The sequence below is a fragment of the Lagopus muta genome, chromosome 17 (genome assembly GCF_023343835.1).
Source record: "Lagopus muta isolate bLagMut1 chromosome 17, bLagMut1 primary, whole genome shotgun sequence".
In the NCBI taxonomy this organism is placed as follows: domain Eukaryota; kingdom Metazoa; phylum Chordata; class Aves; order Galliformes; family Phasianidae; genus Lagopus; species Lagopus muta.
This window is the reverse complement of record NC_064449.1, coordinates 9,374,943-9,392,807: the sequence shown is the minus strand read 5'-3', so window position 1 is coordinate 9,392,807 and position 17,865 is coordinate 9,374,943. Positions and strand designations below refer to the sequence as shown.

General features: G+C 36.2%; 1 protein-coding gene across 6 annotated transcripts in view; it reads left to right on the top strand.

The window, feature by feature from the left end:
• RIMBP2 (RIMS binding protein 2) overlaps positions 1 to 17,865 on the top strand; it is a 112,246-nt gene that overhangs the window by 62,242 nt on the left and 32,139 nt on the right. For 3 of the 6 annotated variants that reach the window (XM_048964619.1, XM_048964620.1, XM_048964622.1), the window contains exons 6-11: positions 2,597 to 2,719; positions 5,944 to 6,048; positions 8,413 to 8,463; positions 12,997 to 13,201; positions 16,085 to 16,236; positions 17,745 to 17,821. In XM_048964619.1, coding sequence (XP_048820576.1) covers positions 2,597 to 2,719; positions 5,944 to 6,048; positions 8,413 to 8,463; positions 12,997 to 13,201; positions 16,085 to 16,236; positions 17,745 to 17,821 — 713 coding nt within the window. Of the gene's footprint in view, positions 1 to 2,596; positions 2,720 to 5,943; positions 6,049 to 8,412; positions 8,464 to 9,800; positions 9,822 to 12,996; positions 13,202 to 16,069; positions 16,237 to 17,744; positions 17,822 to 17,865 lie in introns of all 6 variants that reach the window. The other 3 variants (XM_048964618.1, XM_048964621.1, XM_048964623.1) reach the window with 2 other exon arrangements.

The window sequence follows — 17,865 nt, the reverse complement described above, 5'->3', positions numbered from 1 at the left end:
GACACATTTAGTAAGTGGGAAGTTGTGAGATGAAAAATAAATCTGTTGATGCACTGAACAGAGAAACATCACAGATCAAAATGTTCCCTAATTTCTGACATGAAACTAGAACTGTTTGTGATGGCACTCAATTTAGGTCAACTGGGAATATTGATGTCTTGATGTGCTCTGTGTAATTCAAGTTCATGCATATGCTATAAGTTCTTACACTGTGGTAGGGAGCATTGCATTTGCACTTGACAAGTTTTGTCCACGCAAAAGCAAACAAACAAAATATAGACTCATTAAGTTTTATGCTGTTTTATACCATTTAAATACATTTATCATGCTACTCTGTGATATACAATATTCAGAAGAAAAAAGTCCTGGCAATAAGGCCCTGCAGAAATACATTAGATTTATTAGTGTTGCTGGAAGTAACAAATTAATTATCAGAAGGCAACTGGTAGAATTAGTTGTGTTATTTCTGACCTAGGAAACAAAAATATACACAGAACATTGCTCAAAGACTGATCTGTAGAAAGTAGAGAATCAGATTATCACTTGGGTGATCTTAAATTTTAATTAGTCTGAGTATGTGCTCTTTGATCCTGAACAAAAATCCTGAGATGTGTAACTGCAACTCTACCTCTCCCTGATTCATTTCTTTCCCAAATTACATTAGCAGCCTGACAGGTGCTGTTTGTTCCTATAGACCCTTTACTCCTAAAAGGGAAGAACATGTATCAGAATGCTGCCATGATGACCTGCTCCCCAAAATTATTCAGACTGCAGTGATTATTTAGCGTTAGAAGATTCTTTACAAAGGTTGCCAGTATCAAGTATTTCAGAGGCAGAGAAAGTTAAAGTCTAAGTAATATTTTCCTGAAGCTTTTCCAAAATATTCTACTTCATTCATTCTCAGTAAATTAACTGAGGATCAGACAATAACAAGCTTGCATCACTGAAGGTGATACTTCATCGCTTCTTTTTTTCCACTCCATTGTTCTTCAACAATATACATTGGCTGATCTGAGCAATGAAATACAATTCGAAGGATGCAGGAAGTTAATAGATTATGAAAATCAGTTGTTTAATAGTTTCCTTAGTTATCAAGAAATGAGGGAAGAGGAGAAGAAAAATCTGTTCATGGGGAAAAAAAGTCCTGAGTTTGATGATATAATTGCATCAGTTCTTGTGGAAAACATGATTTGTTTCATTTTCTTCTTTCTTTTTTTTCTAGTCCACTGCTCTCTAAAGTGCCCTCTTACAAAGACAAATATGAGGTCTGGCTGCAACCATTTAGATTGTTTGGTCCATGGTGAAATTTGCAAATTAACAAACTGTAGCCAGAAGGCAAATAGTCTGAATCAGTTTCCAAAACATCGCTTTGGAAAACATCTCAGAGAGATCCATGTCAGAGATTGCTTAATGCCTTTGGTTCTTAAAGAAAATGGAATTACGGTAATTAGATTGTGAAAAAGAACTTGTCACTTCTCCTAACTGAAGCTAGAAATAAGGATGAGCTACGCCTAGATTAAAGCCAGTCTAAGCATTATCCCGATTCTTCATACTGCTTTGCCTGTCCTTATTCAGTAATCCTGCAAACGTTGTTCATGCATCTACACTTTGTATTGCAGTTAACGAAGGAAAACAGGTACTTCTTGGAACATTGTTCCATGAAAATATTTTTGCTCTTTCTTTTCCTTTCTTACCTCCTATTAGCATTGCAGAGAGGAGAACAGCAGTATTTATGAAACAGAATGTGAACATTTTATGAAGATACGTATTATGGACGACTTTTCATTATTAACATAAAGTTGTTATTCTTGATATGATCTGAGCTGTGTAAGAATCCTAGTGCTGTACATCAGTGTAGCATATAAACTCATAAAATGTTTATGTTATTTCCTATAAATCAGACTGTCATCCATTGCAAAGTCAGGAAATGGCATTTCCATGGTGCAATAAAGTAATTCATTGTTATATTGTCTTGCTTTCTGTGTGCACTTATAAAATAGTTGATTTTGCTGGTGATCTGTGAAATCCTATAAACATGCTGAAATGGTTAAGTTAGCACCAAATAAATTAAATAGGAAAACAAATCCTATTTGGTGTGTATCTGATCCTTTAAAAACCTGCAGTATTATAGAAACCCTGATTTAAAATACTAGCACAGGCTGATTGTGCGCTGTCCCGTATTAGATTTTATCCTGATGTCAATTTAAACTAATGAATAGTTCAGGAGATCTAAAATGTGTGAGCTGTATTTCATATATACGTACGTACCAAAAGCTCAGTCCATTTTTATATGGGAATTGCTTTGATTGTCATCTATTGTATTTACTGTATGATACATGTATTTATTCAACTTGAGATCTTTATGCATTGCCACAGTTTGGTTGCCAGATTTTAGACCTTTAGAAATGTATTTCCTACAAACACCTATTTGGGTGCGTGCAATTTCCTCACAGGAGAACATTCCCTTCCATCTACCTTTTATTGTTTCCTTTTTCTTTGAACTTCTTTCCTTTCTCGTTTTCATATACAGAAATGTTTGGGTTTTTTTTAGATATCCAAAGGTATTCATGGATTAATCATGTATTTATTGCTGTAGGTGAAGTCAGACTATGACCATCTTAGAGAAACCCTTATCAGAGTAACCAAAGAACGAGATTTGGCTGTAAAGGGAAAACACCAGCTCCAAGCCAAGCTGGAGAACTTAGAGCAGGTCCTAAAGGTATGTATAACACTGTGAAGTCCAGCGGTGCAGTACAATCCTCATATTAATTAATTATAAATTAATGGTGTCTATGGTGTTAATTATAAATTAGTGATGTCTAGCCAGACTTGCTTTCTAAGATGCAGTTGTTGGCGTATCATCAATCTGCTGCTTCCTTTTCAATTTAGAAAAATTCAAAAATGTGTTTGTACTCACAAGTGCCTCAGTAGAGGTTTCAGTGTATAGTTGAAGATGCTGTCCTGCTTGTGAGCTGGCAGAGTAGCTTGGAGAGGCTTGAAATCCTACAGCTCCTCCTTAAAGCTTGCCCAGACAGATGCAGGTAATTGTGTATTTCATGTGTCCTCAAATGTTCAGGAAATCTGTGGTTTAAGAAATGCTTTGTAGCTTTCCAACCAGTGGAAGGTTTTGAGAAATACTTAACCTAGTTTCTCTGCCAGAAGAGAAGTATAGTTTACTTTCTATTATCTCAGGATATATCAACAAAGCTGAAAGGGAAAGATGAAAAATTGCTGGATTAGCTAACTCATGGGAATCTTCTGTGCTTCTGAAACAGAAAAGTTCTGATTTTCTGATGTATTCAGCCAGCTTTTCCCTTTCATGTCACTGAAGCTGTTCCCACCCATCTGCACGCACAGATGACAAGTCCTTTGAGCAGAAAAGTACTTGGGTGAAAATTAAATTTGCTCCCCATTCAACATCATGTATGAGTTCTGTGTCGGAACAAAACTCTAGTACTTAAAAGCCACTTGAGCTTTTTCAACATTGTTTAGCTGCACATTTTGGAAGTGTAAAAATCTCTGCTGTAAGATGTAGTTAGCTACTTTGTTTTGGTTGCAGCTGTAGGTAGTACAGTGTAAGAAGAGAGTGGGCTGGAGCTAGTAGGGCTATTCATTGTCACATCTCCCTGCTGCCCATAAGGAAGCTGGAAAAACAAGTGGGATTGTTAAGAGCCATTTCAGAAATGTTTTGTACTACAAATGCCTAGCACAAGTTTCAATGAAAACTGAGATGTCCACGATGTCATCAGTTAATTCTCTGTGGCATAGCAGGATTCCCACCTTTGATCTGAAAAATGCACTGAAAAGGTTCCTTCTTCACAATTTCTTTGAAGGACAGAGGATTATTTGCCAGTTGTTTTGAAATATGAAGACATTACTGTATTTTTCTGTGCTCCTCTAGATATGGATTTGCTTTCTGATGTTAGAATAACATAGTTATGACCCCTAGAAGGGTTGCAAAAACGGAAGTGCAAATGTATATGCTTAAAAAGTTCTAATTTTCCTCACAAATGATATCAATTACAAGGGCAAATGAATTGCCACCACCTACGCAAGCTGATGGCAGTGTGATCATGCAAGCCACTCTTGGAGGAAGGAGAAAGAATTCAGCATCTCAGAACTTCCTCCTTGCAGATCTTCTAGGGGTCTTTGCAATCTTCCTCCACTCCCCTAACCTGTTCCCTTAGGCTTGGAACAGGAAATGACACCAGCTGATGTGTGGATAGGAAGCGTGAAATAGATTGCAGACAGAACCAATTTGTGAGCAGAGTGGGAGCAGAGGGAACATCTTCTGGTTTGGGGGAGATTTAGTTGCTGTGCCAAGGAAGGAACAGATGCTGGAGTGAAGAGATCCTTGCTGCTTTGTATATTAAGTAGATCACAGTAGTACTACAGCACCGTGACTTCTGGGTTAGTGTAGTTGACCAAATGGCCTTAAAATCTGCCAACTATGGATACCACATTGTTATTTAAGGAAACAGAAATTAAAAGTGGGGGAGACTCACAGATCATGTATCACAATCTGTTTCTTTATTACATTCTGTAGATTTGCTGTATGGTCACTGCATTAATTATTTATCGATCTTTCCAAAGGTTTATAAATGTCCTCTAGTAGCTTTTTTAAGAATAGTAAGAACTTAAAAATATTGAAACGCGCTGTACCAAGTCCTCTACTAAATCTTGAATTGAGACTTTTTTTGATATTTAAAGCTTTTCTAGATTAGCAGTGGGAAAATGTCTTGATTGCCTCATCATTTCTTGGATGTGAGTCACGTCATTGTCAAGTCGTACACGAGATTTAATGGAAGCTGCTGAGCTCAGTAAATGTAGCTTCATGCTAATTTAAATACTGAGTGGTGCTAGTCAGCAAAACAGGCTGTTTGTTTGGTTGAGAAGAGAATTGAACCATCAGTTTTGGCTATTAAATAAATAATAAGCATAGTTCAGAAATGTTTACAGCCTCACTATGCTGACCTTCTTTGTTATTTAGTTACGTGTAGCAGAGAATTAGCAGCTCCTAAAAAGTCAGCAATATGCTGGATACGGTTTTCTCTTGTATGCAAGAAGAGATATTTTGGCCTGTTCGAAACAACTGCCACCATCTATTTCTAACTGCATATTCCTAATAGGTTCTGTGTAATAGCTCATGGTGTGCAGATAAGGCATTGTGTCTCAGAGCAGAGTGTTAGAATATGTAATTTAGAAAACACAAATCTGTAATATCCATTTTGCCAGAAAAGATATCAGAATCTCCAGTGATCTTTCTTAGCTCTGATTTATTAAACAGGGTGTTTGAATGGTACAGTGCTGTTGGAGAATAATAACCTGTAATGAAAAAGATTTCTATCTAAGAGGGTATCTTGACATTGTTCAGCTTCCCAAGAACTCTGCCTCATACTGCTTTGAATCATTGCTTGTAACTGTTCGTAAAACTATTTTTTAAATACCGTGAAGTCATTTTTTTCTAAATCTGTTTTTGTTTTACTCTGTATGATTTACCATAACTAATGAGCAGAGAATAGCAAAAGCAAGCTATTTTTGAGGGGTCATCATTTGGAACACAGAAACAAACTCTAGATAATGAGGTATGTAGGGAATTGTCAAGCTAATTTTTTTCCAAGCTTTACTTCGGTTTAGATGTCACGTATAAAAATGCAACTGATGGATAAAAAGACTTCTGTTCACTTAGACATCATAGAGGCCACACTGCTGGCAGTGACAGTCAGATCTCCTAAAAGAGATTGCTGTCAGAATACCTGAATTTAGCAGTGACAATATTCATCTTGGTACCGACCAATTTAAGATTCTGTTCAAATTCCCTTTTGTCTAAAAGTGACACCAGAATGTTTTTGTGTTGACCGTCTGCAGTCCTGGGACTGGCAGTATGTTTGTCTAAGATATGTTGAATCCCCTGATAGTTTTGTCTTCCACTCTTTGAAACAGCATATGCGAGAGGCTGCTGAACGGCGGCAACAGCTGGAGTTGGAGCATGAGCAAGCCTTGGCTGTCCTCAACGCCAAACAGCAGGAAATTGAACTCCTGCAGAAGGTAAGCAAAGGAAATGAAAGTAAGATATAACGGCAAATTGCAGTGATAAAGCACACGTCACAGCAATCACTAGGGTTAAAGAAATTAAATCCACAGCTACATAACTAGTTCCTATTTTCACCCCAAAATCCCAGCCCGTCTTCCTTGCCTTTACATCAAGCTTGGGAATATTTTTGTATTCCTTAGAATAGAATCCAGCCTTAATTTTGTGGTAATTGAAATGCAGAGAATCTACCGTTCCCTTCTCAGTTTGATTAACTGGAACAGTTAATCGTTCTCATTGACATTGAGTTAGGATTTCTTTGGCTTCCTCTTCTTGTCACTGGTGAGTCACACTACTTTTTCCCCTATATTAGATTAATGCAACTCCTTCTCAAGGTCCGTACACGTAACAGTTGATCTTTTTCATGAACTAAATGGCTGTTTAAGTACTTCGTTGTTAAGCTTGTTCTTTAATTTGCAAGTAGACATATTTTATCACGGTGCATCTTCTCAATATTCATTATAATACATAAAAGCATGGTATTGAGTTTCACTTTTGCCAAAGTCATTTGAAGTTGGTTTGGTGTCAATACTAATGCTGATGTTTCCAATTGCTGGAGTAGATCAAAACACAGAAATAATAACACCAATGGTAATTTGAGTAAGTGTTGGCATGGACAGACTTTGTCAGCAGAGAAAAAAATGTACATAGCTACAGTTTTGCTTCCAACAGAATGTTTCGTTTGTCCAAAATCTTCCAGTTAATTTTCTTTCAGTCTTTTCTATTTTATCTATTAACTATATTTCAAAACGTCAGTTTTAGCTGCATGTAACTGCCATTATTTGAACCTCCACATAGATTTTGAACTTAATTTTTTTTTTGCTGGTGATGATGGTATTTTGGGATTTTGTTCATTTCCTTTTTTTTTTTTCCTTTGGTGGATTTGTGTATGTGTGTGCATGCATGTGTTGTTTCTTGCCTTTCCATGCTCAAATTCTTTTCCACTGTGTTGCTGTCATGATGGGATGAATCCCAGAATTTTAGACTTGAAAAAATGTGCATTACTAGCAGAGCCTGATGCATTTGCAGTCACATTTTGATATTATAAATAACAATTCATTCTCTTCTTTATATGTGTACGAACTCCTCAGATTATCAGCCTAAAAGGAAGAACGTAATATTGTTGATCCAAGTTTTGTGTTCAAGGGAAATCAGGTGGTCTTCTCCAAGAAACCTTAATATAGGGTGGTTTGATGAAAAAGAGAGATAGCTATTGACACAGCTTTCCTAATCATTTATCAAGAACTCATATTCTGGGTGGATTTTATTAAACTTGCAATGATGGATGGCACCAGGCTTTCTATTACCTGCTATGTTCACTAATGCTCTTTGAGCCATTATTTTATCAGGTGCTAGTAATAACGTGCATCTGTAGTGCAGGAAGAAGTAGGATTGTGTGTCCAGAACCAAAACAGGTTTTATTACCGTGCATGACAGTGAAGCATAGCTTGAGTATGTGGTTTTTGTTGTGACTTTATGGCCTGACCAGCTTCTCTTCCAGCCAGCAAGCAAACATGATGGCCCTTGTGAATGAGGATAAGTTGTTACAGTTGTGTCAGTGTCCTTCATTGCTCCAGATTAATCTAGAAAGTTTGTGAGGCATTGCCATGAATGAAGACATTTCTCTGATAAGAAATATTCTGAATGTGATCTTTGATATACAGCAGTGAGAAGTGTGCAGTGCACTGCCATCACCCTGATACAAAGGTTAATAAATAATTTCGCTCATCTTGGTCAAGCTTCAATAAAGAAGACAGTGAAAATTTAAATGGAAGTAAAGCAAGGGCAAAAAGAGATACTGAGTGCTGCTTTTTTGTGTCTTTATGGCTTAGACACTTCATGAACAAAATTTGATTACTTCTGAGCTATTTAAAACAACCCCTCCATGCTGTCAATGACTCCCTCTTTTTTCCTTTGGGCCAGTTGATTGAAGTCTAGATGTTGTACTTCCCTTTACAGACAACCTTTCTTATGGTTGTCTTTAAGCGTTTTGTAAGATTCATGCTTCATGTAAAGAATAAGTTTAATTTTTGTGTCACCTTTTTTAGCAGTGTGTTGAGCATGCTTGTCTTGGCCCAAATAAATACTGATGCTATTAACTTTCACTGAGATTCTGTCTCTGAAAATAAGGCAGATATTTTGATGGCTTAGAACTACAGTGCTGGAGTGGATTGCCCAAGCCAGCCCTCCAAGACTGTAGATAGCTTTGGATTTGAGTATATGGTATGCTACTCTTTGTGGTTAGAACATACTATATATGACATGACTAATTAATTTTTCTTTTCATTTTTCTTTTGTTTTTTTCAATTTATATAAATAAGGCTCAGGTTGAAGCTAAGAAGGAACATGAAGGAGCAGTTCAGTTGCTAGAGGTAAGAAGATACCTTTTGTATTACTTGTGGTTATGGAGGTTTCATTCTGAAGGCAATAACTGTATCATCATTTCTGAAAGATTTGATTCTTTAATCCTGCCTCTAATGCTATTGCTGTGTGCCACCCACTGTGGCCTCTCTTAGCATTTCCCAACTGAGTGGGAATGAGTGCTGGAATTTGTTTTTGGAATTTGCCAGTGACTAAAGCACTTATTAAGCAAACACTGCTAAATAAATAAAGTTTTTAGAGATTATTCAGGTGATATTCCTTGTATTCCCTTCCCAGGCAGCTGTTTAGAAATGCATGATGTTCCACAGTGCTGTATAAGATAGTACATACAGCAGACATCAAAAGGTCCCTACAGCAAACAGTTCCTTGCTAGATTTTTCAAAGCTAGACTCAACAGATTCTTTAAGTTCCAATTACATCGTTTGACTCACTTGGACAAGTTAAAGTGTCAGAAAATATAGATACAGAAGTAAATAACATGTTTTACATCCAGATCACCTTTTATTCTTTTTTTCTTCACTTTTTCACATATAATAGGTTTTTTTATGATAACTAGCAAAGTAGGTTTTTTTGCATGAGGAAAGGAAGAAGCATTAAATGCATACTAATACTTAACATAAATTACTAATCTAAAGAACATACAATGCCACAGATCAAGTATAGCAAATGCATTTGTCAATTTTAACTTAAAAATCTGCTTTTAGTGTTTTTTTTGTTCTCATGGTAGTTTTTCTGTCTGTGTACCTATTGGTCATGTGCTAATTGGAGGTGATCTTTCTGATACATCAATAATCTCTTAAAAAATGTTTAGTTCCTTAAAGTAATATGTCCAGATGAAGGCTTTTGCTCATATGCTTTCATTATTATCATATATATTAAATTTGTGCCTTTAAGAATATAAGATAATAATTTAATGTCTGGTGGAAAGTATATGATGCATGAAAATAAGTAGAAACAAAGGAAGCAAGTGATTATTTACCTCCCTCAAGCTAAACAAAATTCCTATTTAGCTGATTTGTTTGCAAACTGATTTGCGTAACCCCATCAAGGTTTCTGAAGCTTTTGCTTTTTGTTGCCTTAGACGCATTGATTTTATTTGTTTATCTGCCTTTTGCAATTCAAGATCAGCAGTGATATTGATTTCTGAAACCTTCTATAGTGTGATTTGCGTTAATGCATGTTTGGTTTTTATACCTGTTAACTGTTTCAATGTATTTTACTTTGAAATGCCAAAACAAAAGTGTTCAGAACTGTCTTTATTTCTTTATTTCATATATCTTTGTTTACTGTGTCTTGTTTGGAATTTATTGCTTTGCCCTTCATCCAGAACACCCTGGACAGCATGCAGGTATTTTAGGGCATATATTCTGCATTCCCTGTGCTGAATCCTGCACCTTTCCCCTTACAATGAATACACTAGTCCTGTCTAACCTTGCATGGGATGCGTGCTAAAACCATTGTTATGCAAGCATGCTTGGCATTGATTAGCCTGATAACAAATCATCAAAATCAGATCCTTTTTCTTCAAATATGATATGTTTCAATGAGGAATAAGGTACTGTTTCTGAAAGTAAACTTCTGACAAGCATGCCCACTAAGAATGGTTTGATAGTTTATTCAAGACTGTAGCTTTCAGACTGTGGATTTTGTTTGAATTCAGATTGTTTTGTGATTTGTACAAAGGTTGTTTTATGTTTTCACCTTGGGTTGATTTATTAAGCCCCTTACTGAAAGCCATTGCTTCTGCATAAACAGTTAAGCTATGAAATGAATTACCTGAATTCAAACTGTCCGCTAGAAAGCTGGTCATCATCTTATCTGTCTTGTGCAAACAATATCTGTCTTGTAATAGATGAAGTCTGCTTTGTTTTGTATTAAGCTCACTGTATTTTATGAGAAACTTCCCAAGTCCTGAGTGAAGTACTTCCAATATGGTCCGCAGTCAAGTGTGTCTTTTCATACAGAGACTGCTATAGGTGTGTTCAGTTTTAGCTAGATCAGGTACACTTTGTGTATTGAGATAGACTTTACAGGCAGTGCCATGATAAAGAACACAAGTTCAGCTGTTCTGAGAGTGGGAGCACATGCTTAGTTCTGCACTGACATGTAAGCACGTGGGCTTTCAATAGGAGAGTGTGTCAGGCTAATGAGCAATGAGTCAAGCACCTCACTGAAGTCAAGAAACAAAGGTGGGTACAGGATGTCTCCTGTTAGTACTGCTGTGGATCTTATGACAGTTTTACTTTATACAGTAACAGCTTTGTGCTTGCTTCTAAGTCTCGACTTCGATTAAAAAGGAAAGCCAAAGAAGGCAAACACTGAGCTGCAAATAATCTCTAAAATAATAAATAACACAATTTTAATTTTTTTTTTCAAAAATATGCCTTTATGACAGCCTTAGCATCTTGTTTGGGTCTGGATTGTGACGTTTTTATTTTTTATATTATGCTTGAGTTTCCATAACTGTGTGTAGAAGGGGCAGTACGTATATTAAAGAACTGAGTAGCTTGTTCTAAAACTTCCCATTGCAAAGGGGAGGATCTAAAAACCCGAAGCATTTTACTGCATTGTCCATCTGATGTTCTTTTAAAACTGCATGTAGATGTCTTATTCATGCAGCAAAGTGACAAGTAGCAAAGGCTCACATTTCAGTTGCTGAAAGCCACAGTGAAAATATAAAATCAAAGAAAGCACTGAATATTTGTGTAAAAATCCCACAGTATCTCTCTATAGTATTATTATGTTTCATAATCAGTCAGATAGATACACTGAGACTTTTTTAACAGAACTAAATTAATCTGTGTTTTTATCAGTTCAAAGAAATGGCATCCTCACAATTCATTGTAGCTGTAAAAATCTATTTATTTCAAAAAAGGAAGAAGCCAAAGCACAATCTTCAGTGAGAAATTTGGGCTTTTGTGTTCTTTCAGGGACTGCAGGGAACATTTTGTTTATCTTTGGTTGTTTCAAGACCCTTGTATTGGTGGTATGTAATAGAGGTAGTTTTACTCCTATGTAGTACGTGCAATTTTTTTTTTTCATATGAGCTGAGAAAATCTTCCACTTTCAAGAATAAGAAACTTTTAGTACAGTTGAATGGATCTTATCAATATCCAGCCTTCCTTAGCACAGCTGCTTAACTAGGCATATGCAGTAAAGGGGATTTTAATGAAGGAATGTGATATTTGTTCATCATGAAGTACAAGATTAGGGTATAACGCATCAGCTTTCCACAGAAGGAGCCTATTACTGCCTCTTTTGAACTGTGTCTGCTTGCAGTGTTTGGGTCATTGCACATGAGACACGAGTGCTCACTGTGTCTCAAACATCAGTCTTTTGTCTGGCATATTTCCAGAGTACAGGCCAAATGTTTTCCCCTGTAAGAAAATGAGACCTCACAAATGACATTCGCAAGAATTTTGCTCGTTCTTCAGTTTTCTCAACAGGTATTAATTAATATACTCTTTCTTATCTCTCTGAACAATCTCATTGAGAGTTTTAGTTCTTCAGGAATGCTTGATAGTGTATGCAAGCAGGCTGCTTATAGGCACAGATTGGAATTTAAATGCACTGTATTAAAAACTTCAACATATTCTTAATTCAATTGATGCAGTAATTATGCAGTTTTGGGTGAAATAAAAGGTAGCTTTGTGTTTTAGTCTCTTTGCCAATCTTACATTTTCTTAGAATTAAAGTTGTAGAATCCTGAGTTCCCATGCTCTTTATTGTTCCTCTCAGCCAAGGAATCATTCTTTTCACTTATCCCCTCCATTTTTTCCATGTCAAGATTTCTTAGACTGTATGTAGGCAAATTTCACAAGTCAGCCCAGAAACTTATCCTTGATTCTGCTTTGTTACTTCCTGATGCCTCAAAATTAAACAGAAGTGTTTGCCCACAATGATATTTTTGTACTTCTCACAAGCTTGCAAACAATCTCCTCTTGATTGGTGTCTGGATTACTTCTGTGTGGTTTGGCACGTACCATAGGGAATGTTATTTTTGAAAGGGAATTCAGCCAGTAGCTAATCCTACATTCTGCATGAAACACTGTTTTTTGCTGTTCTTGTTGGTTTTTAACATATAAATGTTTATTTAGTAATACAGGATGATTCAACTTATTAGTGAGGATGGGCAAACCTCAGAGAAATACCAAAGATTTTAAAAGTATTGGAAAAGGAAACAAAAGTCACAAAGCTATAGGTTCTGTCTGAAGGTGTTCTTGGCAATGATGTTCTTCGCACTGCCAAAAAAATACGATCAGGAATTTCCACTTTGGAAACTGGGAGTTAAGTATTTATCCCAATATTGCAGAGCTACTAAAAGGTTTTCTTCAAAATGTGAGAACTTAGGGGGATAAAAGAAAATGGAGACAAAAAAAGAAAAAAAAAGCCAAACAAACAGTGGGTGCATTTATCTCAAGTAGTTTGCCTATCCTGGATTCCTGGTACTTAACAAAAACTGGCCCCTATTACAGCTTGCTCTGATCTCAGTTAAATGTCTGTGTTTTGTCTTGCTTGTGCAGGCCAAGGTCCGAGAGCTAGAGGAAAAATGCCGGACACAAAGTGAACAATTCAACCTCTTGTCCAGGGAGCTAGAGAAGTTCCGGCAGCAAGCAGGGAAGATTGACCTCCTCAGCAGCAACTCATTGACATCCTCAGATATCTCTGGTTCTCCCAGTAAATCTTTATCCCAGTTAATGAATGGAATAGCCACTTCTTTAGGCAAAGGTAAGGACAAAGATTTTATTTGCAGGTCTGTTCTGCCCTGTAGGCTTTAAGATGCCATTCAATTATGTAAATAGAGTTTGATTATACAAATGGAAGATAGAATTTGGACCTAATCTTGTTTTGTGGCTTGATTCAATTTCAGAGTATTTCTTATACCTTTACTGAGATTGTTCTAGTTTCATTCAAGTACTGCTTGGAGCAAAATTATCTCTAATCATTCTTAGGAGTCATGGTGAAAAACCTGTTCAGTGTTAAAATGATATATTTCTTATGGAAGTATTTACATACATATATACACACAGCGTATAAATGGTTTGTTGCAAAGCCTTTCCGGATTCGGGGCAAGGGTTGGTCTGCTATGTTGTTTAGTTATTCATGGAGAAAGAAAGAATAGAGACACCTGTGCTGTGTTAGCCATTGCATAAAAAGAAATCTGTGGGTCGGGGTGGGCAGTAAACGGGAAAACTGAATGGAACATTTTGAAAGACATGAAAATGTTTTTGGTTTAGTTGTTTGGTTTAGTTATCTGTAGTTACTTAATTAAACCATACAGATGCGTTTACATTTTTTACCATGCTTTAATTGGCCGAACACTTAGCTGCTAGGTATCTCAGAAATCAAGAAGTTGCACAAAAATATTGTTGGTGTGAATTTTAGAAGAATTGGAGAATGTGAAATTAAAAAAATAAATCTGTATTGGCGTTCTTATGCATGTATTGTGATGAATGCTCAATGGAGTGTGTTTTGCTCAGATCTGTTTTGAATTCTTGCTAAGCCATCACTGCCTGTTGCCAGAGGCAACTACTCCTCCTAACTACACATCTTTGTTACATCTTTTTGTTACATCTTTTACACATCTTTGTTAACTATTCATTATTCATAAGAAACTTCTAGGCAAGAAGTCACCTGAAGACACCTGAAGGGAACTGGCATATAAGTTGTGTTGGACTCTGTGCAACAATCTAATGTTGTTGTTGAGGCTGAGAAATCTACTCACAAACAATTGAAACTTAATATCATCCATGATAGATGATTTTTTAACTACTATTTATACAAAAGAACGCTCTCCTGTTGCTAGGTAATTCCCATAGCTTACAGATTCCCCCCAAACTGTTTTAGAACAGATACAAAGAGGAACTGGACAGACAAAATAGCCTTTTCTTATTAGTATTATTTTTTCTTCCTAAGCTTCTAGGAAAATTCTGAGGCTTAGGGCCTAGAAATCACAAATCATTTCCCTACCACGGTAGATGAGTGCTTATTTTTGGTGAAGGGTGCTGCGCTCAGTGTGAAACCAACTCAAAAGGAGCCAAGGTGACATCCTTCTTTCATTTCGCTTCAATAACTTAGTACTTTGTGTGGCTTAGATTTTGAAATACAAAATGTTAGCTGTTAGTGGACTGACTGCTGTGGTACATCTGACTCTGTAGGCTTTTCTGGAGCTGCAAATCATAGCCACGTGGATATTAAAGTGCATTAAGGAGGGAATTTAAAAGACAACATCTGATGGCTGTAAGAATTTAGTAGAAATTTCCTTAATAACAAGAGGATTAGCTGTTGATGTCTCCAGAGATAAGATTTTCAAACAGATAAATATTTTAAAGTTAAGGTAATCAAGTATGGAAATGTCTATTTAACAACTCATGAAAGTCTGGTCTGTATCTCTGGAGTTCATGTAAATGGCCCTAGACCTCACATAAAAATCAACAGAATCTTATGGGGTCCTGAGTCAGCCTTTCCATGCTACTTAGTATTTATTCTCAAGTACTAATAGAAATAGAAGACAAACAAAACAAAAATCCATCAAAAAGTGCTCGACTGGAAACACAAAAAATACAAGATCTGTTCTAAAGACATTTTAGAGCCTTAATCTGTGCATTTTAACCTACTGATTTTTATTCTTCTTAGAGTTCAGGGCTTGCAGCACTGGAGTATAAATGTCAGAAATCCTTGATGATATTTGCTCTCAGTATAAGCGCAGTGGTAACAATAAAATGGTGCTTAAAGAAATGGGCAGGGTGTCTGATTCTCAAATTCAACTATTCTGAAATAATGATGGTAGTGCTGCAGCAAGTTCTTCAAACAAGAAGAATAATTGTTTGCATTATGTGTGAGGAAGAAAAGAACACGTGGGGAAACGCAAGGACAGCTTTCAAAGCAAAGCAAATGATGGAAATGAGATCAGTCTATGACCAGCTGCTTTGCCTTAATTGGTGATGTTTTTAATGTATCAGGAAATGGAATAACCTAGCCAGAATAGATTAGAACATTAAAGATTCACTCTAAACATATATTATTGTCACAATCCAATAGAAAAACCTTCAAGATTTATTATTCATCAGATAAAAGGTGCATTTAAATGGCCTTTCTAGATCATTTGTGTAGTCCATAATGAACCAATGGTCCCATAAATAAAATGGCATGTCTAATTGTACTGCATGTATGGTCAGCTTCAGTTCTCTCTGAGTAATTTAAATTAAGTCTGGAGCTCTTCCTTGCCTCTTTCCTTGAAAGGATGTTCAGATTTCCTTGACAGATATCTGCCAGTCATGACAAAATAACAGCTATTTGATGGTCTGTGGATTTTACAAGATTTTACACACAAGAAATGTGGCTTTTTTTTTTCTTTTTTTTTTTTTTTTACATTATTTGATATTTCAAGGAAGAAGATACATTTCCAGAAACTACTGTGTTTTCTTAAGAACTGATTCCTTGCATTTTTCCTTTCTAACTGTTAGTTTTGTTCTTAATGCAAAAACAACGGGGAAGATTTTTTTATTTTTTGGATAATGATTTCTAAAATGCAGAAAAAAATAACCCCTTGTTGTTATTTACCAGTGTTTCTTTTGAAAGCAATCATTTATTCAGTTTTGTTCATGCCAGGTCATGAAAGTCCTTCTGGAAGTCGTTGTGTAATTTCGGAGTTTATTCGTCCCCTTCAAATATCTGGAGACAAACCAGAACAGTTGTCAGTCAAACCTACATTCCTGTCAAAGTCAAGATCTGGTACCCCAAGATGCAGATTTGATTCAGACGTGAGTCTTCTTAAATTTCTTGCTGGAAATACATGGTGTGGGGCCAGGATCTCTCTTCTTCAGAGGCTGATGCAGGATCATCCACCAACTTTTAAAAAGAAAAGACATGAAAATTCGTATTTTCTGGGACAAATTGTGATTGTGAGCAGTGGGAATTTCACAAGACTTTCAGAGTCTTAAAATTCTATGGATGTATCTAAGGCTTATTCACAGTTAAATACAGATGTGTCCCTACCAAGATGAAATGTGGGAGAATTAACTGCTTTTGAATAGGCTGCAAAAAAAAAAAAAAAAGCAGCCCATATTAGTCAAATCAGAAAAGGTAGATTAACAATGAGATTTAGGGAAGCAGAACTAACAGCAAGAAACAGAAAATGTGCATGTCAGATTTAATTCCATCTTTCTATTATTTTTGAGTTATCTCACTGAAAATGTCAAGACCACTTTTGCAGTGTTGCTCATTGTGTGCCTTCTTGAGTGTAATTATGTGATGCATACTTATATTATGCAAGCAAACAGAAATTAAGTCCCATTTTTTTAATAGGTATCAGGCATGGGAGGAAGTGTATGGATAAAATCATTAGGAAATAGTCTTTTAAGAAAATAAAACCTAACAGTGGGACACTGCTCTAAAGTCTTACATAATACTATAAAAAAGATATTTTGTGAAATTCTCTCTGCAACTTCTCTGTTCTTAGTAACAATCTTCTGGAATAAGCATTGGGTAAGTTATGAACTTTCAGACATCAGGACAATAACCCTTCAAAGCTGCCCTGCATCTCCAAAGCGACATGGGGGAGAACACTTGATAGCTGTTGTTGTCCACTGAAAGTGGTGCATTGGCAGGATAGTGTGTACTGTGCTTTCCTAGCAAGCTAACCCATCTCTTAAGAGTTAATTCAGAAGAAAGGTGACTTGCTTCAGTGTTTTTCTGGGGCACCTTTGGTCCATACTGGCAACCAAGCAGGGACAAGTTTAGGCCAGAAAGCTGTATTTCAATATTCACTCTGTCCAGACTGTAAAATGACCATCCAGTTTTGGACGATTTACCTGTTTGACTCTAATGTTAATCCTGGTATCTCCACCTTAATGAAAGTCCTCCAGATCTTACGGGAAAAGTTCATTTTTCCTGAAAGAGTTCAAAGTAAAGCATGAAATAAGTAAAGTACATCCCTCACTATCTTTTTTACTTACTAAATGATAAACAACCAGTCTGTATTTGGGTCAGTTCTGCAAGCTTTTGAGGGAAATTAATGTCTAGACTCTGATCTTATCTGAATCTTTAGGATGTACCAAGAAATAGTTCAATTTCTTTACCGTGCTGGAATTTGAATTACAATTGCTTTATATTCTAAACCTTTCTAAGTAAAATTAACTGATTTTGATTCATATCAATGTTAATTTTCTCTTCTTAATTACATGTGCTTCGATTTTTTTTTCGTCTGTCAGGAGAATGATGCATGGAACTTTTAGAAATCTTTTTTGTCTTTTTTTTTTTTCTTTTACAGATGGATAATGATCAGAATTCCAATACCTCGAAGCAGAGATATTCTGGGAAAGTCCATCTTTGTATTGCACGTTATAGGTAACAAACATCATTAGCTAGAGCCAGTTCTTCTTCCTGGTCAA